This window comes from Bombina bombina, chromosome 3 (assembly GCF_027579735.1).
Source record: "Bombina bombina isolate aBomBom1 chromosome 3, aBomBom1.pri, whole genome shotgun sequence".
In the NCBI taxonomy this organism is placed as follows: domain Eukaryota; kingdom Metazoa; phylum Chordata; class Amphibia; order Anura; family Bombinatoridae; genus Bombina; species Bombina bombina.
Window position 1 is genome coordinate 950,111,827 of NC_069501.1, and position 23,468 is coordinate 950,135,294.

The window sequence follows — 23,468 nt, forward strand, 5'->3', positions numbered from 1 at the left end:
GCATCTATTGGAAACATTTTCTTAAAAATAGGAGGGGGAGAGAACGGTACACCTGGTCTATCCCATTCCTTAGTAATAATTTCTGAAAACCTTTTAGGTATTGGAAAAACATAAGTGTAAACAGGCACTGCATAGTATTTATCCAATCTACACAATTTCTCTGACACTATAATGGTGTCACAGTCATCCAGAGTAGCTAAAACCTCCCTGAGCAACACGCAGAGGTGTTCAAGCTTAAATTTAAATGTTGACATATCAGAATCAGGTTGAAGCATCTTCCCTGAGTCAGAAAAATCACACACAGAAAGAAGCTCTCCTGCCTCAGCTTCTGCATATTGTGAGGGGATATCAGACATAGCTACTAAAGCGTCAGAGTGCTCTGTATTTTTTCTAACCCCAGAGCTGTCTCGCTTTCCTTGTAACCCTGGTAGTTTGGACAAAACCGCTGTAAGGGTATGATCCATAACTGCCGCCATGTCTTGTAAAGTAAACGCCATGGGCGCACTAGATGTACTTGGCGCCTCTTGAGCGGGAGTCCCTTGAGCGGGAGTCAAAGGTTCTGACACGTGGGGCGAGTTAGTCGGCATAACTTCCCCCTTGTCAGTTTCCTCTGGTGATAAATCTTTTAAAGACAGAATATGATCTTTATAACTTAAAGTAAAATCAGTACATTTGGTACACATTCTAAGAGGGGGTTCCACAATGGCTTCTAAACATAATGAACAAGGAGTTTCCTCTATGTCAGACATGTTTAAACAGACCAGCAAGCTTGGAAAACACTTTGATAAATGTAATGATAAATGTAAACAAGCAAAAAATAAAAACGGTACTGTGCCTTTAAGAGAAACAAATTTTGTCAGAAATTGAAAAACAGTGATTAAAAAGCAGTAAATCTTTCAAATTTTTACAGTGTGTATAATAGACTAACATAGCATTGCACCCACTTACAAATGGATGATTAACCCCTTAGTTTCAAAACCGGATCAAAAAAACGATATAAACGTTTTTCAACAGTCACAACAAACTGCCACAGCTCTGCTGTGGCCCTACCTGCCCATATAACGACTTTGAAAGGCACAAAAACCCTTTAGAGAGGTCCTAAGTCTTCAGGGGACTCCTTCAGGGAAACTGGATGTCTCAAGCTGCAAAATCTAATGCGCATTTAGGCGCGAAAATAGGCCCCTCCCAACCTGTATTCACAGTGAGAGGGCCTAACAAAACTATCCCTAGGCAAAATCTAGCCAGCCATGTGGAAAAAACTGGGCCCCAATAAAGTTTTATCACCAATATATATAAAAAAACGTTTAAACACTTCCAGCAAACGTTTTATTTTTCAGTAATGTGAGAAAGTAATAAGAATATTACCTTTTACAGCAAGCATGATACTAGTCGTTATTAAATCACTGTAATCAGGCTTACCTTAAATAAATCCGGTATTGACAGCATTTTCTAGCATATTCATTTCTCTAGAAAAATTTAAACTGCACATACCTCATAGCAGGAGACCCTGCACGCCATTCCCCCAGCTGAAGTTACCTCTCTCTTCAGTTATGTGTGAGAACAGCAATGGATCTTAGTTACAACCTGCTAAGATCATCAAAGACCACAGGCAGACTCTTCTTCTACTTTCTGCCTGAGGCTAAAATAGTACAACTCCGGTACCATTTGAAAATAACAAACTTTTGATTGAAGATAAACTAAATAAAAACACCACATCTCTCTAGCTACTTCCTTTCTTGTTGAGAGCTGCAAGAGAATGACTGGTAGTGGCAGTTAGAGGAGGAGCTATATAGACAGCTCTGCTGTGGGTGATCCTCTTGCAGCTTCCTGTTGGGAAGGAGAATATCCCACAAGTAATGGATGATCCATGGACTGGATACACCTTACAAGAGAAAATATATTTTAATAAGAAATTATTATATTTCTTTATTGAGGTAACTGAGTTTTCCATTTATATAACACTGCAAAAAACATATTTCTTTAATACAATAAGTCTAAAATGACTAGTTTGAGTGGATTTTAATGATTCAGCAAACTTAAAAATAACCAGGCACTCAATGTCAATACTTCCTCCTGTATTGTTTGTATTAGAAACAGCTGTCAAGTCTCAATGGAAATCCAAACATTCTTTAAGAACATAAACTAGATTCTAGAAGGTAAAAGGGGCAAAAAACATCATCACTAAAACATTAGCTGAAAAAAAAGTTTTGCAATGAACATCAGATATGTCAACATTTCCGTTTATTAAAATGACAACAATAGCAGCAAATTTGTGCTGGTAAAGTGACAGTTAATATAATTATTAGACTGGTATGGTATATGATGAGAGCTGTATCAGATGTCAATGGACTTATTTTGTTGACATCAGAAAAACTTTAAGTTACAAAAATAGTGTAAGCTGATTGCAAGCTACAAATTACATTTAGTTCCTTTCCAAAATAACAATATGATTCTTGTCATACAAAACTGTTAAGGAGTTTTCTAGAAATTCTTTTTTATTATTATTATTATTATTATTATTATTATTAAATGGACCAGAATATCACTATGAAAATGTTATGTTATTTCACCTACTCTTTTAAAAGGAACCATACAACCAGTTTTAAACTTTACAAATGGCAATGTGAATAAGTCCGATACCCCCAAAGGTTGAGGTTATATTCTACTGTCATGGAGTTGTCTGGTTGGAAAAAAATGTGCAGCAGTTTCCTATACATTTTTATTTCATTGGCACCTACTAAGTGCAAGAGACACAAAAAGCTATTAGGGATTAGAATCATAATCCCAAGCATACATATGCATTTCCTTTTTTTATTTTAGGTATGAATATTTGTATGTAGTTGGACTTGTACTTAAAATAAGAAATCCTGTACATCTTTCATTGGTTTAAGCACACCATACAAGCTTGGGGGTTCTTGATTATGCCCTAGGAGTATTACAGAACACCAAGGAGTCTCATACTATTTTTAAGAGAGAATTTGGAATGATTCAGACCACAATGCTTAATTTGTTAGTATAAGACCATCTGTATTGAGTCATCTTGTAAGTTAGTGACTGGCTAAGCACAGTACGGCCAAACGGTTTGACCTCAGTTTTATAAAAGCATAGGTGATTTTATGCAGACACATTTTGCAGCACTTTTCTGAGTTTGTGTGTTTGTGTCTCTATCATGTGGTATGAATGTGAGTGTATTGGAAAAGATTAACAAGATCAAATAAAATAAACACATAGCAAATATCTTGCAGTGTACAGGGAGCCCCACTAAAATCAAGGAAAAAGAATGAGAGTATCTTCCTTAATTAAGGTTAAATAAGATACAATTAGATCCATATTTAATTGGACAGTAACACAATGTTCATAGTTTTTCCTCTGTATGGCACCACAATAGATTTTAAATGAAGCAATTAAGAAGGTTTTCTAAAAAAAAAAAAAAAAAATGTATGAACAGTTAAAAATTTCAGCAATTTTCTTATATAAGGCTCCGTGTATTAAAGGGTGGACAGACAAGGTTCCAAGTCCACCCGCCTTCACAGAAAACGCGCAGCGAACACTGTAATTCACGGCCCGGATGGACCATTACATCAATTGTGTAAGAGCAGGGCATGTCAATCAGCCCAAACAAACGTTTTTCGGGTGTTTTACAAAGCAGTGATTGAGCCTAATGCTCAATGGCCCAAAAGCCACATCTGCTGCTTTGTTCAATAAAATCTAATGTAATTGGACAAAGATAATCATAAATAAAATAATCATTCTTAATATTTGGCAGAAATTTAATTTGCAATGAAAGACATCCTGAAGTCTGGAACCCATGGACATCACCAAGTACTGGGTTTCCTCCCTAGCTGTGTCAGGCATTTACTGCAGCAGTCTTAAATTACTGCTTGTTTGTGGGTTTTAATTGGATTAAGCTCAGGTGACTGACTCAACCATTCAAGAATATTCCACTTTGTTGCCTTAAAAGGCTCTTTGGATGTTTTTATAGTATGTCTTGGGTTATTGTCCTTCTGTGTTGTGAAGCTTTGTCCTATCAGTTTTTCAGCAAATGGCTAAATCTAAACAGATAATATAGTCCTATACATAATTAATTCTGCTGCTTCTGCCAACAGTCACATCATTAATAAACACTAGTGATCAAGTTCAATTGGCAGCCATACATGCCCATGCCATAACACTACCTCCACCATGTTTCACATATGATGTGGTATATTTATCATAAGTTGACCCTTCCCTTCTCCACACACATCTCTCTTGGTACAGGTTAATCTTTGTGTCATCTGTCCAAAGAGTATTGTTCCAGAACTGGGCAGGCTTTTGTATATGTTTTCTGGCAAAGTCTGGCTTTCTTATTATAGTGCCTTACCAATGGTTTCCTCCCTGTGGCAAGCCCTCTGTATTTAATTTATTTAAGTCTTCTCTTGATTGTAGACTTTGACAATGATATGCCTAGCACCTGGACAGTGTTCAAGATGTTGTGAAGGTGTTTTTCTCCACTAAGGAAAGGATTTTGTGATCATCCACCTCAACTGTCTGTGCCCACTGTAGAGGAAGTGCATTATATTATGTAATACATTTTGCTGTGCATCTTCCCTGTGTTATACATGAGTTGATGAGTGAGTGGCTGAACTTTTTTTCTGGACAAGGTTACTGTGCAGACTGGAGAGGAAGGGCATTACATTATTTAATAGTAGTTTGTGTTGTGCTTTCCTGTGTCATTCATGTAGCAGATGAGTGTGGTTTCTTGGTAATTTGGCATCTTTTAGAACTGGAGTGGTACAGATAATTACCTTAAGTGGTGAGGTTGAAACGGCATGCTTTAACTACATTATACTCCTTAAAGGGGCAGTAAACACATTGAGAGTTTAGTTTTTCATCGTAAAAAAACTTTACAATATACTCTTATAAAATTGAGGATTTTCTTATACTCAGAGATGGAAATGCACCCTGCTGACTTCTCAAGCCCAACCCTGCCACATCTTTCTCTTATTGACTTTAACAGAAAAGAAATGCAAAACAATGATTTTATACTAGGAATATGACTGTGGTTAGTCCTGTCACTTGCAGACTCAAGCCTGGACTTGCTCCTCCAAATGAGGCAAGTTGTGGGTGGAGTTTGCCTATTAAAGAACAATTGCAGCAAATAAGATGTTAATTTGTTTTAAAAATGTTTACTGTCTCGACTTCCGGTGGAAGGGATAACGAAGCAACAGCACAGAGAGTTAGCTCCGGCCCTGGCCGCAACTAAACTAAGACTTATTACCCGAGCCGACCTTCCCCACGCTTACATATTACTGGGCAGTCATTGCTGTTATTGCGCCAGTTGATCTAACAGCGTGTAGGGCACTAACAACAACCCTTTCCCCCGGAGGGATAGTAAGAAGGAGAGTGGAGATACCCGGGGCCATCTTGAAAACCGGGAGATCTTGAGCAGCATCGCTACGGAACAGACCTCAGAGATTACAGGACACATAGAGACCCGCTAGCTACTAGGGTCAGCAAGCCTTTGAACGGGGTGAGCCGGACAGCATTTTTTTTTTTCACTTTTTTTCTCAAGGGTTCTGTCACGAGATATATTGACTGTATATGCATAGCTGCCATCTTGGCTTCTTGTGAATACTCTGAGCGCACTAGGACGTTTCTTTGTACTAACTGGGCACACTAATCATTGCGAACTTACTGCCTATTAATTGCTGGAGGTAAGGGATATAGCCTCCAAGCATATATTCAGTCATTTAATTGCCTGGAAAAGTGTTAAAAGGCAAAAGTATAAAATCTGTGAGGCTCATTTAAAGCGACAGATCAGGGCTTGCAGGCCACACTTTAAGTGCAAAGTTCAGTGATTGGATATCATTCAGTGCGCTTTATACAGTGGTCAGTCTCAGTTTGGCTTGGACATTTGAATAATTTGTTTGTCATTTTCACTGGACTGCCTACCCCTTGGATGGGGAATTGACTCTGAGTAAACAAGCATATTGGATTGGACTCCTCACTATAATCTTATTATACCATTAATATTAATACTGATATTTTATACAAGCAAAACAAAAGACTTTGGGATCACATGAAAGTGGATAAATATTTTAAAAAACTTTCTCCTGCTGTTACTGACACCATGAGCCATAAGGGGAAAGCATCAGAAAAAAAACAAAGACAGACTGCTGAATTATACCATGAACAACAGATCATAGGGGACCATACGATTCAGGCTGCTGACCAAACCTCCTTATTACAAGATCTTAAGTCCTTCTTCCTCCCTAAAATGGAATCTTTACAATCGGGGGTGGATACCCTGACATCTGAGGTGCGTCAGTTCTCATCAAGATTGAATTCGGCGGAGATGCGCATTTCGGACGTGGAGGATAGACAGACTAGTCAGGGAGTTTCTCTCAAGCAACTAGTCAAACAAAATCAACTGCTCCAGGACCGGGTTGAGGACCTGGAGAACAGAAGTAGACGCAATAATCTCCGTATAATAGGCATTCCGGAATCTGTTAAAGGAAAGGATCTTCTGGAGTTCACTGGGCTAACATTCCCAAGGATGTTGGGGATTCCCCCCGACATCTTGCCCATCGATGTGGAAAGGGCCCACCGGATTGGTCCGGAGCGTACACTTGATCACCTTAAGTCCAGACCTAGACAGGTCATTTTCAAATGTTTACATTTTCAGGAGAAATTAAAGATATTACGTGCTTATAGAGCCCGCAAGGAAATCATCTATGAAGGTTCATGTCTTCTGCTTTTCCAGGACTTCTCGTTGGAAGTCACCAAGCAGAGAAAGGACTTTGCTCCCCTCTGCTCGCAGCTTCAAGAGCAGGGTCGTAAGGTGGCTCTACTTTATCCAGCAAAGTTACATCTACAAACACCTCATGGAGTCAAGTTTTTCCACACTCCACAGGCGCTCCAGAGCTATCTTGCAACGGAAAATCGTCAACCTCCACCATGACTGATCATCTGGACCTTAAGTCCGAATTACATCATCTGTCACAAAGAAACATAGATGGAGGTCTCCTACCTCTGTGATCACAGTTCACCTCCCATCTTTTGGCTTTTCCAGAGGAGGGGGGGAATGTTTCTTAGAGACGCTCAACCCTGGAAAGGGGAACTGTTTGGGAGTCAACTGCTCCTGTCTTGCTTGGACTCTCAAACGAATATGAGTACATTGTTTATTGTTTCACAAATTGTTATGTTAACCCTTTTGTTAATCCTTTTGCTTGCAGGTTTTGTCCAAAATGGTACTGTAGGCTTCTTGGGGAGGCAGAGGTATGTGTCCCTTTGTCCCCTTTGGGCTGGTCTTTGCCGACCCTGGGGGGGGCAAATTTCCAGCCTTTCTATTTGGCATAAAAGTAGGGGCGACTGCCTTTCCTTTGAACCCTTTGAATTTATTGTTAAAATGGTTATGGATTGTATTGATATTGATATGTATAGGTTTATTTAGTATAATTATCTTGAGCAGTCTTATGCTCTCCTATGTTTATCGAAATAGGCAGTTTGTCGCTCTCAGATGGATCATTGTAAATAGAAGAACTGTTAAAAAAGTCTGCTTGTTGTTTTTGTTGTTTCTCTTTTTTTTCTGGGCTAAATGTTTTCATTCCCCACACTTACTGGTTCTAACAATCATTTTATGGCACTTATATGTAAATGTTCGATCAGAGTGTGGGTCACTTGTTTGTATTTTTGTTTATTTATGTGTGGGGGTTTTTTGTTGTTGTTTTTTTTCCTTCTCTGCCTCTATTGTATAAAGTTCTCCTTTGATTTGGGATGTCTCTAAAATGTGTTACATGGAATGTGGGGGGTATCAACTCCCCCATAAAGTGCAAAGCAATACTTACCCTTTTGAGATGACAGGGGACTGATGTTGCGTTATTGCAAGAAACGCATATGACCGATGTATAACATCTTAAGCTTAGATCAGACAGACTGGGTGGGTCATGTAGAATTCATGTCTCACTCTAGTGCTAGCAGAGGTTTGGCCATTGTTTTCGGAAAACGTTTGACTACCCACATTAAACATGTACAAGCTGACAGAGAAGGAAGATTTATGCTGGTACAGGTACAGATTAACTCCATGGACTATACACTCTGTAATATATATGCCCCTAACCATAGATAGATAGATTTCTGGAATACTCTAACAAAGACCCTGCTGCCCCATATGGGCTCGAACTTAATAGTGGGAGGTGACTTTAATCTCACTCCTTCGTATACTATGGACAGGATGTGGCTGGGGACCCCAATAATTAGAGACCCTCCCTAAGATTAATTACAAAGCTAGGTATGAAACCAAAATTTTTGACATGTTTGAGTCAACTTTGGACCCATGTGATATCTGGAGATTGTTACACCCAGAGGGTACGGACTTTTCCTGTCTTTCCTGAGCCAAGTCCACCTTATCTAGAATTTACCTTTTTTTACTCTCGAACTCCTTGACCAATAAGGTCCAGCAGTGTCGCATACGTGATATTGTGCTGTCTGACCACGCCCCAGTTGAGTTGGTTTTGGGAAGCAGGGGACCTTGTCCTAACAGAAATACCCTGAGATTCCTTTCATATTTAGCGTCCTCTGCAAACTTTGCTAAGTTTTTAACACAGTGCTGGACGGATTACTATTCTGATAATTTAACTCACTTAGATAATCCCCAGCTGTTCTGGGAAGCGGCCAAGGTGGTGCTCTCGGGCTCCATAATCTCCTACACTTCTAACATTAAACATAGAACACAACAAATATATAAAGATCTGAGCAAAAAGCTGGGACAGGCCTATCTGGCATTTCGCCAATCTAAATTGCGAGACACTTACGATACATACATCGCTGCAAAGTCAGAATTTGATGCATTTATGGGGCAGCAGGCCGCTTCTGGTCTGCTGCGTACGGCTAGTAAATATTATCGTTTTGGCACCAGATCCGGAAAGCTTTTGGCTACTTTAACAAAACCATAAGACTGCAAAATCCAATGTGGTGACACTGTGGTATCAGGGTAGGACTTTTCAGACACCAGATGAAATAGCTAAATGTTTTGCAGACTATTACTCACAACTCTACACTAGACAACAATCCGGATCCCCTGAGACACAAACTTCCTTTTGGCAATCAATTAAGCGTCCCCAGTTAACACAGGAGCAGATAGATCACTTGAACGCTCAGATTACCTCTGATGAGGTCAAGCACATTTTAAACTATCTTTCAGTAGGCAAAGCGCCAGGCCCGGACGGGTTGCCAATTGAATTCTATCGGATTCTCCAACCACAAATTACTCCGACATTAGCTAGGTTATATAACACCTACTTTCGAGACAACGTGAAACCTTCACAACACTTTACCGCTGCCCACATTACTCTTATACCCAAGTCAGGGAAAGATCCTTCCATGCCAGAGTCGTACCACCCCATTTCCCTGCTAAACACGACAAAATCTTTATGAAAACCCTGGCCAATAGACTGAAAACCATACTTCCACCACCATACTTGCACCCGGATCAGACAGGTTTTGTATTTAAAAGTTCCTCTGTGGTTAATCTGCACATGTGATCAATCACTACTGGACGAAGGAGACGGGGGGGGGGGTGACTGACATACCGGAGGCCTTCCTGCTATCGCTTGATGCAGAGAAGGCCTTCGATAGAGTGGACTGGACGCATCTGACTAACACCATGGAAAAATTTAACTTCGGAGGCCCCTTTCTGGATATTATTCATAAAATGTATAATTCCACGACTGCTAGAATTCTGACTAATGGTTTGTTTTCCCCTGACTTTATCCTGCACAGAGGTACCAGACAGGGATGTCCTTTATCCCCACTGCTATTCGACCTGGCATTGGAACCACTGGCAATGAAACTAAAGCAAATCTTCCCAGGGATTGTGATCCAGGGAGTCCCCTTGCACTTGGCACTCTATGCAGATGACATGCTCCTGTTTGTAGAATCCCCATCTGTATACACATCCCACATAATGCAAACTATCACAGACTTCGGTAGTTTCTCGGGGTATAAAATAAATAATTTTATATTTAAGGTGATGGTTAATTCTCTCACATATCTGGGTATTCAGCTACATAATAACCCACAAAAGATATACGACTTAAACATAATGGACAGATGCAAAGCTCTATCCATCCAACTTCAAAACTGGATTGACCTGCCATTGGGACTGTCGGGTAGGATTAATTTAGTGAAGATGACAACTTTGCCTAAGATAATATACCCCTTGTTGATGCTGCCCTTCTTTTCAGGGCGATAACCAATTTTATCTGGAGAGGGAAAAAGTCTTGCATAGCAGCAGACAAACTTAATCAACCCTACCTTAGTGGAGGCCTGGGCCTTCCAAATTTAAAACTTTATAACTGGGCGACATTGGCGAGGCTGGTTACAGACTGGCAACTTAACACCACTCATTTTTATGAACCACGGCTAGAGGAGGCAGTGTGTGCTCCCTTGGCTCTGGCATACCTACCCTACACAACAGTGAAAGATGCTCCACAACACATTGGTAACAACCCCCTATATAGAGATCCCTTTAGAGCATGGAGTTTAATCAATAAACACATGGGTATCACATATCCATCGCCCAAATTTATACCTCTGGTTGGTAACCAGGACTTCCCAGCTGGTAGTGACTATGAGCCTTTTCGTGCCTGGTACTCTGTAGGGATTAAAACGGTAGGTGACCTCTTGGACCCTTTGTTGCACTCCATAAGATCTTTTCAGGATCTGAGAAATAAATTTCAGATCCCACATAAACACTTTTACGCGTATTTGCAGGCACGACATTATATCTCTGAACTCCAGAGACATAATCCAGAGTTTTGGAGCATCTCACCTTTTGCTGTCTCACACACATTGTTTAGGATAGGGGTCTTTGCCGTCTCTAACTTTTATAAACGCTTGTTGAAATGTAGAGAGGGGGTGCTGCAAGCAAACATTTTGGAAAAATTAAGAGCAGATGTTCCTACTCAAATTGATATACAGGATTTGGGGAGAAGTTTGGAATTGGTAAGAGCAGCAACTTTAGCAATACCATTAAGGGAGGCACAGGTCATATTATTGCATAGGGACTATATTACCCCTAATAGATTGTCTAAATGGAACAAAGGTCGTCCTAACAGATGTGTCAAGTGTAGGGAGGACTCTTCATCCTTCCGGCACTACCTCTTCTCCTGCCCGCTAATTAGACGTTTTTGGGGTCATTTCCAGTACTGGGTGCAGTCAAACTTCCATTTATCCCTCACTATAGATATAGACAAGGTATATATTTTCCAATGGGACGACTCATATAGGAATCTACATAGATAACTGACGCTGTGTGTATTACTGGCAAGGCGGTGTATACTAACTAGAGGGATCCACAGACAACCCCCTTCTATAGCGCAATTTAAGCGTAGTTTGTTAAAACAATTGTTCATCTAACAATACGATGCTAAATTAGACACAGGGCGTAGACTAACCTACTTTCTAAAAAAATGTCGACCTTTGATTGTCACCCTTGCGCTATCAGTACAACAACAAATTCTTAGACCATTTATGCAGCATGAGGTTATGTTAGCAGCCATATTGAGAGGGGAATGGCAGAGTTTGGGTAGTCCTGTGGGAACTCGAGATGGAGACGGGGCTTTTGAGGAGATGCTTTTCTGATCCAAACTAATATCAGGCCGGTATATTGATCTAAGAGGGAGGAAGGGGAGAGGAGGAAGAAAAAAAAGGGAAGAAAATGTGAGGCAGAGCAGAGTACCCCCCTTTTTTTTATTTTTTTATTATTATTTTATTTTATGTGTTGAGGTTAATATGTTAAAGTTATTAGGTTATTGATGTTGGAAAATAGGATAAGTAAAGGAGACAGAGTGATCACATACACTTTTTGGGCATTAGGACAATAGTCCGCCAAACTTCACTCTTGGGAGTGATAGGGGATCTGTTACGAAAATTGCATACTGGAACAATGCTTCTTGGACTTCTCTGTGAACTCTTACAAGGCCATGCATACAGATATATTCAATTGTTAGATTTTATTCAGTTCATAATGGTCTGCGCACCATATTATCATGTTAGCTGGATTACATTTGTTACTAGATCAGTGTGTCTCTTTTCAATAAAAAGAATAATAAAAAAAAAAATGTTTACTGTCTCTTTATAAGGCACGTATTGCTTTAATGACCTATAACCTGTATTTTATTTTATATATATATATATATATATATACAGGGAGTGCAGAATTATTAGGCAAGTTGTATTTTTGAGGATTAATTTTATTATTGAACAACAACCATGTTCTCAATGAACCCAAAAAACTCATTAATATCAAAGCTGAATAGTTTTGGAAGTAGTTTTTAGTTTGTTTTTAGTTATAACTATTTTAGGGGGATATCTGTGTGTGCAGGTGACTATTACTGTGCATAATTATTAGGCAACTTAACAAAAAACAAATATATACCCATTTCAATTATTTATTTTTACCAGTGAAACCAATATAACATCTCAACATTCACAAATATACATTTCTGACATTCAAAAACAAAACAAAAACAAATCAGTGACCAATATAGCCACCGTTCTTTGCAAGGACACTCAAAAGCCTGCCATCCATGGATTCTGTCAGTGTTTTGATCTGTTCACCATCAACATTGCGTGCAGCAGCAACCACAGCCTCCCAGACACTGTTCAGAGAGGTGTACTGTTTTCCCTCCTTGTAAATCTCACATTTGATGATGGACCACAGGTTCTCAATGGGGTTCAGATCAGGTGAACAAGGAGGCCATGTCATTAGATTTTCTTCTTTTATACCCTTTCTTGCCAGCCACGTTGTGGAGTACTTGGACGCGTGTGATGGAGCATTGTCCTGCATGAAAATCATGTTTTTCTTGAAGGATGCAGACTTCTTCCTGTACCACTTCTTGAAGAAGGTGTCTTCCAGAAACTGGCAGTAGGACTGGGAGTTGAGCTTGACTCCATCCTCAACCCGAAAAGGCCCCACAAGCTCATCTTTGATGATACCAGCCCAAACCAGTACTCCACCTCCACCTTGCTGGCGTCTGAGTCGGACTGGAGCTCTCTGCCCTTTACCAATCCAGCCACGGGCCCATCCATCTGGCCCATCAAGACTCACTCTCATTTCATCAGTCCATAAAACCTTAGAAAAATCAGTCTTGAGATATTTCTTGGCCCAGTCTTGACGTTTCAGCTTGTGTGTCTTTTTCAGTGGTGGTCGTCTTTCAGCCTTTCTTACCTTGGCCATGTCTCTGAGTATTGCACACCTTGTGCTTTTGGGCACTCCAGTGATGTTGCAGCTCTGAAATATGGCCAAACTGGTGGCAAGTGGCATCTTGGCAGCTGCACGCTTGACTTTTCTCAGTTCATGGGCAGTTATTTTGCGCCTTGGTTTTTCCACACGCTTCTTGCGACCCTGTTGACTATTTTGAATGAAACGCTTGATTGTTCGATGATCACACTTCAGAAGCTTTGCAATTTTAAGAGTGCTGCATCCCTCTGCAAGATATCTCACTATTTTTGACTTTTCTGAGCCTGTCAAGTCCTTCTTTTGACCCATTTTGCCAAAGGAAAGGAAGTTGCCTAATAATTATGCACACCTGATTTAGGGTGTTGATGTCATTAGACCACACCCCTTCTCATTACAGAGATGCACATCACCTAATATGCTTAATTGGTAGTAGGCTTTCGAGCCTATACAGCTTGGAGTAAGACAACATGCATAAAGAGGATGATGTGGTCAAAATACTCATTTGCCTAATAATTCTGCACTCCCTGTATATATATATATATATATATATTAGAAATGTCCCATTTCCTTTTATATTTTACTATGTACTTGTGTACTTTTTTCACTTGATGATATGGGATGTAAAAGTGGCACCCTATAGCTGAACTGACTGGTCTTATTGAAAACTTTATCTTTCATTTTGCGATTTCTATGATGTACCTCCATGGAACTTTGTATACTTGAAATTCTGTAAAAATCACACAATAATATTTACTAGTAAGAACATGGAGATCTACTTATGAATCCCAATTATAGTTTTGGCACAGCTGAACAAAATCCTTCTCACTGTTAGACTGTGGTCACCATGTGTGTACAATGTCATTTAAATTCACTTACAAGGGACCGTTCTAGGTCATCTTTATTTTCTGCTTTGTTGTGCATCACATTCTCTATTGTTTGTTATGATTGATTATAACCATCTTTCCTAGATGGCTAAATATTAGTACATAGTTGTATTTTTTAACCTCAAAATCAATGCTCTGTTTAGGAAATTGTTGTCTTCATATAATTTTCATTAACAATAAACAAGGGTTAGTATGCAGTTGCACTGACTTTACCTGACCTATATTTTACATTATTTAAACAGCATCCAGGCATTTTTTTTTTTTTAAATGTATGTCACCTGTTGTTACTCTTGCTGCTGCCTCTCCTCTTGTAAAATATATTTGTTAATGTTTATTTGCAGCCTGCGTGTCCAAATTACAGCTGTACTGCACGCCCCATTGACATGTATTGAAGCGGGCTCCTGAACACCCAGTTACGTAGATGTAAACAGTGAATTGGCACTGTAATTGGGATTCAATGATTACCTCAGGATTGTGCTGAATTACACTGAAGACAGCATGCACATATTGCTGTTTGTCTTCCTTTTTTCATATACTGCCTGTGTGCATTGTATGCTGTGTATAACACAGATGTGACTACACTACAGAAGAATTAGTAAGGGGATGGATGGAGATATTAATACGCACAAACCCATAGGAGATAACTGATTACATTTAAAATATACATTACATTGATTAACAAACCAAAAACAGAATTATAAGTTCCACAACTATGTAGAATGCATCACCTGATTCCAAAGGTGAATTATTTACAATAATTTTTAATAAAAAGTGGCAAAATATGTTGAGTGCCCTGTGTGACATTGACCCAAGGTCAGCAAATGGTCAGAATAAATTATACAATAACACAAAAAGGAAACCAAAATTAGAATTTACTCTACCAGAGAGGTAAATTGCTTTATCAACCATGAATTCCTCTGCAAATCGAATGTGACAGAAATTTTTCTTGCTTTTGCGAATTGCTGTAATATCTCCACATTTCTCAAAGACCTCTTGAATAATCTCCTCTGTTGCGTTTTCGGGTAATCCTCCGACAAATACAGTTTTACAGCCGGGAGGCCTTTCTCTTGTAGAAGGTGGGGGCAAATCTAGAGACAGAATTCATAAGTGCAAACATTAGTTTTTTTTATATATATATATATATATATATATTAAAGAGAACATTTTAATATTTTATGATTATTATCAAACTGTTTACCTCAAACTGAAAATCATACTATATCTGCAGCAATTTCTCTTTTCTTATAGATTTTATTCAGCATTATAGCATAAATACATTATGAAGCTTTTCTATATTTATTAATAAACATTCTTTTGAAATATTCTCTTTCATGCAGCTTCTGCCTAAAATGCGTTACACCAATAGCATGCCAGTGTGCACATTGAGAAGAGAAAGCTTAAATGTTGTTTTGATTTCTATACACTCAGGGATTACTCCTTAAATAGTTAAGACAACTTCCTAGAAGAACCTTGCTGGGCAGCTCAGACATTCCACACAACCCCGGACAAGGAATACAAATACATCAGTTTACAAATATCTGAAGTGGGAGACCCTCACAGAATTTAAAGGACTAGTAAATACAGTAGATTTATGTAATCAACAGATGCATGATAAAAAATACAATGCAATAGCACTTAGTCTAAACTTTAAATCAATAGTAGATTTTTCTCTGACAAATTTAAAAGTTATGTCTATTGCCACTCCCCCTATATGATGTGACAGCCATCAGCCAATCACTAACGCATGAACGTATATTCTGTGAATTCTTGCACATGCTCAGTAGGAGTTGTTGACTCAAAAAGTGTTATAAAAAGACTGCACATTTCTTTAATGGAAGTAAATTGGAAAGTTGCTTAAAATTCTCTCTGTCTGAATCATTAAATTTGACTTGAGTGTCCCTTTAAGATTTCAATTTCTACTGAGAAAGCTTTGCCTTACATGTCTGAGTCACATTTTCATAGTTATTTTGTATGAAAAATGAAAAAATACTTTTAACCCACTCTCTGAAACATGTGGCCTCAGGTGATTTGGATCACAATATTGCTGTTAAATGGACACTTTAGAATACCCTTGATCAGAATTCAACAATTATTATTATTAACAGTTACTTATAAAGCGCCAACAGATTCCGTAGTGCTATACAAAGTAAAGTACATTTATTGGGTGCATTACAATACATAGACTAACAAGTACAGCAGTGTAGGTTACATTTGTTAGGTACATCACTGCAGTAATAAAACTGACAGACTTAAACAAGAGGAGAGGAAACCTACAGGTTGAAAGACTTCTCAAGCAACAATATAAAGGGGAGTGGTAAAGAAGGTGAGAGGGGAGAACATTCAGAAACATGGTTAACCTAAATTATAAGTTAGAAAGAATAAATCTGTAAATGGGAGAATGTGTTTGCTAAGAGCAGCAGGGGTTAGATGATAAGTGCATTAAAATGTTAGGAGCAAAATAGCTGTATAAAGAGAAGTAGGAAAAGATGATATGTGGAGCAATTAAGAGTGGTTAAATAATAAGAGTAAATATCATGGTGGGGGTGGAAAGTTCTTTGTGTGAGATAGATGAAGTATACAGTATCTCACAAAAGTGAGTACACCCCTCACATTTTTGTAAATATTTTATTATATCTTTTCATGTGACAACATGAAGAAATGACACTTTGCTACAATGTAAAGTAGTGAGTGTACAGCCTGTATAACAGTGTAAATTTGTTGTCCCCTCAAAATAATTCAACACACAACAATTAATGTCTAAACCGTTGGTAACAAAAGTGAATACACCCCTAAGTGGAAATGTCCAAATTGGGCCCAAAGTGTCAATATTTTGTGTGGCCACCATTATTTCCCAGCACTGCCTTAACCCTCTTGGGCATGGAGTTCACCAGAGCTTCACAGGTTGCCACTGGAGTCCTCTTCTACTCCTCCATGACGACATCGCAGAGTTGGTGGATGTCAGAGACCTTGCGCACCCCCACCTTCCATTTGAGAATGCCCCACAGATACTCAATAGGGTTTAGGTCTGGAGACATGCTTGGCCAGTCCATCACATTTACCCTCAGCTTCTTCATATGTCAAAAGATATATAGATTTTGCCCTAGTGGGTATAAGCTCCTTTCACTAATAGAAGCTTCCTCTATGCTTCTCAGGGGAAATTGTAAGAAGAGTAGTTTATAGGAAAGGGCGCTCTAAATAGAGCTAATACCTTATGGAGATTTTTAAAATATGAAAAATATGAAAATATAAAAAATATATATATAAAAAAAATGTAAATAGAAATCCATTCTATGACACCAGATAAGATTTTGTTCAGAATAAAAATATATTTTATTTTAGTAAAAACAAAAAAGTTTTTTTTTAAAACATGTCAGTTTGAGATTCTTATGTACAAATGAATCTGATAGGTTGAACAAGCCTGGTTATCACAGCTGAAACGCGTTGCACTGATCCTTCATCCCTAACACCTGGTCCACACAGGAGCCGCAGAGCAGAGGAAGCATAAGCAGACTGAGTAAGCTAAGAATACGCTGCCACCAAACGCTGCCAAAAACGCTTCTAAAATCGCTCCAGGACCGGCATCTGTAGAAGTGAACTGATCCATCTACTCTTTATTACAGACAATCCGCAGTCCTACAGGTTACCTACTATTGGAAATAACAGTAGAAGTGCGGAAGTCCCTTACCCGCAACATAATATACAAAAACTCAGACCCCCATAAGACATAAGAGGCGGATTTGTGTATCACACCACTTAAAGATCAAGGAAGAAAAGCTGGTCGCAAAAACATCTCTCAGCAAGGATAATAAGGTTAGATCTACACACCTGCTTACCTTATCGCATTTGATATAGGTACATAGTACCTTAAAAAAAATATCTTCTATAAACTTAGGCTGCAGCCAAGAAAATTTATTATAAACATCATAGACTCTCATATTGGGTATTACCTAAGGGTTACCACAAGATGGACTTTTAATCACGTTTTGGGGAAAAAAATTACTTTTTTATACATACTCTATATATATAAACTTCATCTGAAAATTGTAATTGTTTTTATACAATTTTAATTCAGGTATATAGTCCTAAACTCCTGATTAGATCAACAGCCTATCATATAACTGTGGCTTTTAAAATTGCTTTTTCGAAAATTGCTTTGTTGAAATTTGTCAAATATTGCTGTATTGAAATTTGTCAAATATTGATACTATTCATACTGATACGCAAGAAATCAATATTAGATCAATTTAAGATTATTTAGATTACAAGGTTGGCCAACCTATCAGATTCATTTGTACATAAGAATCTCAAACTCACATGTTTTAAAAAAAACTTTTTTGTTTTTACTAAAATAAAATAAATTTGTATTCTGTACAAAATGTTATCTGGTGTCATAGAATAGATTTCTATTTACATTTTTCATATATATTTTTCATATTTTAAAAATCTCCATAAGGTATTAGCTCTATTTAGAGCGCCCTTTCCTATAAACTACTCTTCTTACAATTTCCCCTCAGCTTCTTCAGCAAGGCAGTGGTCGTCTTGGAGGTGTATTTGAGGTCGTTATCATGTTGGCATACTGTCCTGCGCCCCAGTCTCCAAAGGGGGGGATCATGCTCTGCTTCAGTATGTCCAAGTACATGTTGGCATTCATGGTTCCCTCAATAAACTGTAGCTCCCCAGTGCCGGCAGCACTCATGCAGGCCCAGACTATGACACTCCCACCATTATGCTTAACTGTAGACAAGACACACTTGTCTTTGTACTCCTCACCTGGTTGCCGCCATACACGCTTGACACCAACTGAACCAAATACGTTTATCTTGGTATTATCGGACCACAGGACATGGCTCCAGTAATCCATGTCCTTAGTCTGCTTGTCTTCACCAAACTGTTTGTGGGCTTTCTTGTGCATCATCTTTAGAAGAGGCTTCCTTCTGGGATGACAGCCATGCAGACCAATTTGATGCAGTGTGCGACGTATGGTCTGAGCACTGACAGGCTGATCCCCCCACCCCTTCAACCTCTGCAGCAATACTAGCAGCACTCATACGTCTATTTTCCAAAGACAACCTCTGGATATGACGCTGAGCACTTGCCCTCAACTTCTTTGGTCGACCATGGCGAGGCCTGTTCTGAGTGGAACCTGTCCTGTGAAACCACTGTATGGTCTTGCCCACCGTGCTGTAGCTCAGTTTTAGGGTCTTGGCAATGTTCTTATAGACTAGGTCATCTTTATGTAGAGCAACAATTTTTTTTTCAGATTCTCAGAGAGTTCTTTGCCATGAGATGCCATGTTGAACTTCCAGTGACCAGCATGAGAGAGTGTGAAAGCGATAACACCAATTTAACACACCGGCTCCCCATTCACACCTGAGACCTTGTAACACTAATGAGTCACATGACACTGGGAGGGAAAATGGCCAATTGGGCCCAATTTGGACATTTCCACTTAGGGGTGTACTCACTTTTGTTGACAATGGTTTAGACATTAATGGCTGTGTGTTGAGTTATTTTGAGAGGACAGTACATTTACACTGTTATACAGGCTGTGCACTCACTACTTTACACGGTAGTAAAGTGTAATTTCTTCAGTGTTGTCACATGAAAAGATATAATAAAATATTTATAAAAGTGTGAGGGGTGTACTCTGTGATATCTGAGTGAAGTGATTATCAGCTAGGCTTTGTGTAAGATAGATAAAGTATATAAACAGGCAGTGGTCAGGTGCTTTAGGTAAGCTGTGATGTTTGAGAGAATTGATTATCAGCTGTGCTTTGTGTGAGATAGATTAAAGGGACAGTCAACCATAGAATTGTTATTGTTTAAAAAGATAGATAATCCCTTTATTACTCATTCCCCAGTTTTGCATAACCAACACAGTTATATTAATGTACTTTTTACCTTTGTGATTACCTTGTATCTAGGAACCTTCTTCCAGCCCCCTGATCACATGACTGTGACTGTTTATTATCTATTGTCTTAAATTTAGCATTGTATTGTGCTAGATCTTAAATAACTTTCTGTGCATGAACAAAGTGTTATCTATATAGCCCACGTGTACTTTCTGTCTCTTTGAGTTGAAAAGAGATTTTAAAAGCATGTGATAAGAGGCAGCCCTCAAAGGCTTAGAAATTAGCATATGAGCCTACCTATGTTTAGTTTAAACTAAGAATACCAAGAGAAAAAAGCAAACTTGTTAATAAAAGTAAATTGGAAAGTCGATTAAAATTAAAAGTCCTATCTGAATAATGAAAGTTTAATTTATACTTGACTGTCCCTTTAAGTATATAAGCAGGCAGTGGTCAGGTGCTTTAGGTGATCTGGGATGTCACTCAGTCAGTCTGTGTGAGCAGGAAGTCACCAGAAGAAACAGCCCAGGCTAAGGACTTAAATTAAAACCACATCAAGCAAAAGGAAGTTAGACATGTTGGGTGAGATTACATATGTGGTGTTGTCCGCAATAGCCGTTATCGGCTGTTTTTAGGCGAATATTGCTATCACATATACGGCACCGCATATAGATGCGGCAAGTATATTTCACTCGTTGCCGCTATTTTTACTCCCATAAACTAACATAGAACCGGTGTCACAAGTCAATATTACATATTCAGCACAAGGACTTACGAGGCGAAAATGGAGAAATATGAATATGTGTGCACCGTAACTCTCTGGAAGTCTTAACAAATACCTAACACATGCGCAATATGTACCTCTCATCCGCCATCCCCCCACCGCAATAACTAAGTAAAAGTATTAACCCCTAATCCACCATTCACCCACATCGCAATCTAACTACTAAAGTGATTAACCCCTAATCTGCCATTCACCCACAACGCACTTAAGCTAATTAAAGTTTTAACCCCTAAACTGCCAACCAGAGGCATAACTAGAAACCACAGGTCCAGGTGCAATAATCTAAGAAGGGCCCCACCCCCCTACCCCCCGAAAAAAATGTGAATTTGATACATATCTTCTTTTTTTTTTACATTTAACACAGAAAAAAAAAATGTGAATCAGATTACATGTCTGCAAAAGTAGGTACCCTGTGCCCACAGTCTGTGAGATAGTTTGACCCTCTATTACTGTATATAGTGACACTGTTTAACCCACCAGTACTGTATATAGTGAGTTAGTGACACAGTCTGTAATCTGCTGGTGAGATGGCTGGCCTGACCCTACCCACCCCAGTACTTTATAAAGTGACCACAGTAGTCAGTGACATAGTCCAGCCCCCCCCATACTGTATATTAGGGTTGCCACCTGTCCCTTAAAATACAGAACACTTATAAGTTACACATGCTGCAGGGTGTGCAGGGAGGAATATGAATAGTGCTGTCCAGAAACACAATACAGGTTCCTCCCTAAACACCCTGCAGCTTGTGTAACTCATAAGTGTCCAGGAAAACATGGCTGAGGTAGAAACCCTAACTGTATATAGTGGTACTGTATAGTGACACTGTTTACCCCCTGCCCCCCATGCTGTAGTAACAAGGTCTGAAATGTGCTGGTTCCACAAACATACACACACACACACACATACATGCATACATAAACACACAGTCCCATACATACATACACACATAAACACACACATAAACACCAATGGGTAAAACAGAAACAATAACCCCTGTCAGAGACACTAGTAAAGCATCATGTCCTACTCACATGATATCAGTGCAGGCAGTGGCAGGTCAACGTTTTTTATTGAAAAAAAATTTTTAAGCTGGGCCCCCACCCTCAGGGGCCCAGTCGCAGTTGCGACCTCTGCACCGATGTAGCTTTGCCCCTGCCGCCACCCCCCACAACGCCAACTACCTAATTTCACTATTAATTCCAAACCGCCAACCTCCCACAACGCAAAGTGTCAATCTAATCACTAAGCCCTAACCTAACACCCCCTAACTTAACCCCAAATAAACCACAATTACCGAAAATAAAAAAGACTATCTCCCTAAAAAAATAATTAGCAAAATAAAAATATCCTAACTTCCTATTAAAATAAAAAAAACTAACAATACAGTAAAAATAAAAAAGAAATCTAAGAATATATTAAAAAAAAAAGAAAATCTAATATAACTAAAAATAAAAAAATCTAAGATTACAAAAAATAATCAACCAAATTATCCAAAATAAAAGAAATTTAACCTAATCTAATACCCCTATAAAAACAAAAAAGCCACCCCAAAATAAAAACACCCCCTAATCTAAAACTAAACTATCAATAGCCCTTAAAATGGCCATTTGTAGGGCTCTGCACAAAAGCGATCAGCTCTTTTACTTTTGAAAATTACAAATTACTCCCTTAAAGTAACCCCCCACCAACCACCCAACCACCAAAATAAAAAAAAACTAACTCTAAAAAACCTAAGCTACCCATTGCCCCTAAAGGGGCATTTGTATATGCATTGCCCTTAAAAGAGCAATCGGCGCCTTTTGCTGCCCATTAAAATAAAAAAGCCCTAATCTAAAAAAAAAAACACCCCCAAAAAACTAACTCTAACTCCGAAATAGCTACTCACCATTCCTGAAGCCAGGCGGCTCAATCTTCATCCAGCGTGGGGACATCTTTTTTCTTCATCCGGAGGGAAGGCGGATTGGAGCATGAACGGTGGCCGCGGAGCACGAACAGTGGCCGCTGAGACATCCAGCGTGGAGGATCCTCTTCATGCGATCTCCGCTGCACACTGAAGATTGAATGCAAGGTATCCGTTTTATATTGGGGTACCTTGCATTCCTATTGGTTGACATTTTTAAATCAGCCAATAGGATGAGAGCTGCTTTAATCCTATTGGCTGATTTGAACAGTACTCCAAATGTTTTTAACATAATATGAAAGAGACACTGTTAAATATTTTCAAAATATTTTTTTATTCTAAAATTTTAAAGGGACACTCTACAAAAGAATATTTATTGTTTTAAAAGATAGCTAATCCCTTTATTACCCATTCCCCAGTTCTGCGCAACCAAAAAAGTTATATTAATATACTTTTTACCTCTGTGATTACCTTTTATCTAAGCATCTGCTGACAGCCCCCTGATCACATGACTGTGACTTTTAAAAAATCTATTAAGTTGCATTTAGTACTGTGTTGTACTGTGTTGTGCTAACTCTTAAATGACTCCTCGGGCATGAGCACAATGTTATCTATATGGTCCATATGAACTAGCAGTCTCCTGTTGTGAAAAGCAAATACAAAAGCATGTGAATAAGAGGCTGTCAATAGAGCCATTGAAACAGGCAGACATTTAGAGGTTTAAATGTTATAAAGTATATTAATATAATAGTGTTGGTTGTGCAAAGCTGGGGAATGGGTAGTAAAGGCAGAATCTATCTTTTTAAACAATAACAATTGTCCCTTTAA

The 23,468-nt window shown here is 38.8% G+C and overlaps 1 protein-coding gene across 4 annotated transcripts in view; it reads right to left on the bottom strand.

The window, feature by feature from the left end:
* ENOX1 (ecto-NOX disulfide-thiol exchanger 1) overlaps positions 1–23,468 on the bottom strand; it is a 1,465,540-nt gene that overhangs the window by 505,530 nt on the left and 936,542 nt on the right. For all 4 annotated transcript variants that reach the window (XM_053707980.1, XM_053707982.1, XM_053707981.1 and 1 more), the window contains one exon: positions 14,988–15,194. In XM_053707980.1, the coding sequence (XP_053563955.1) occupies positions 14,988–15,194 (207 nt within the window). The remainder of the gene's footprint in view (positions 1–14,987; positions 15,195–23,468) is intronic.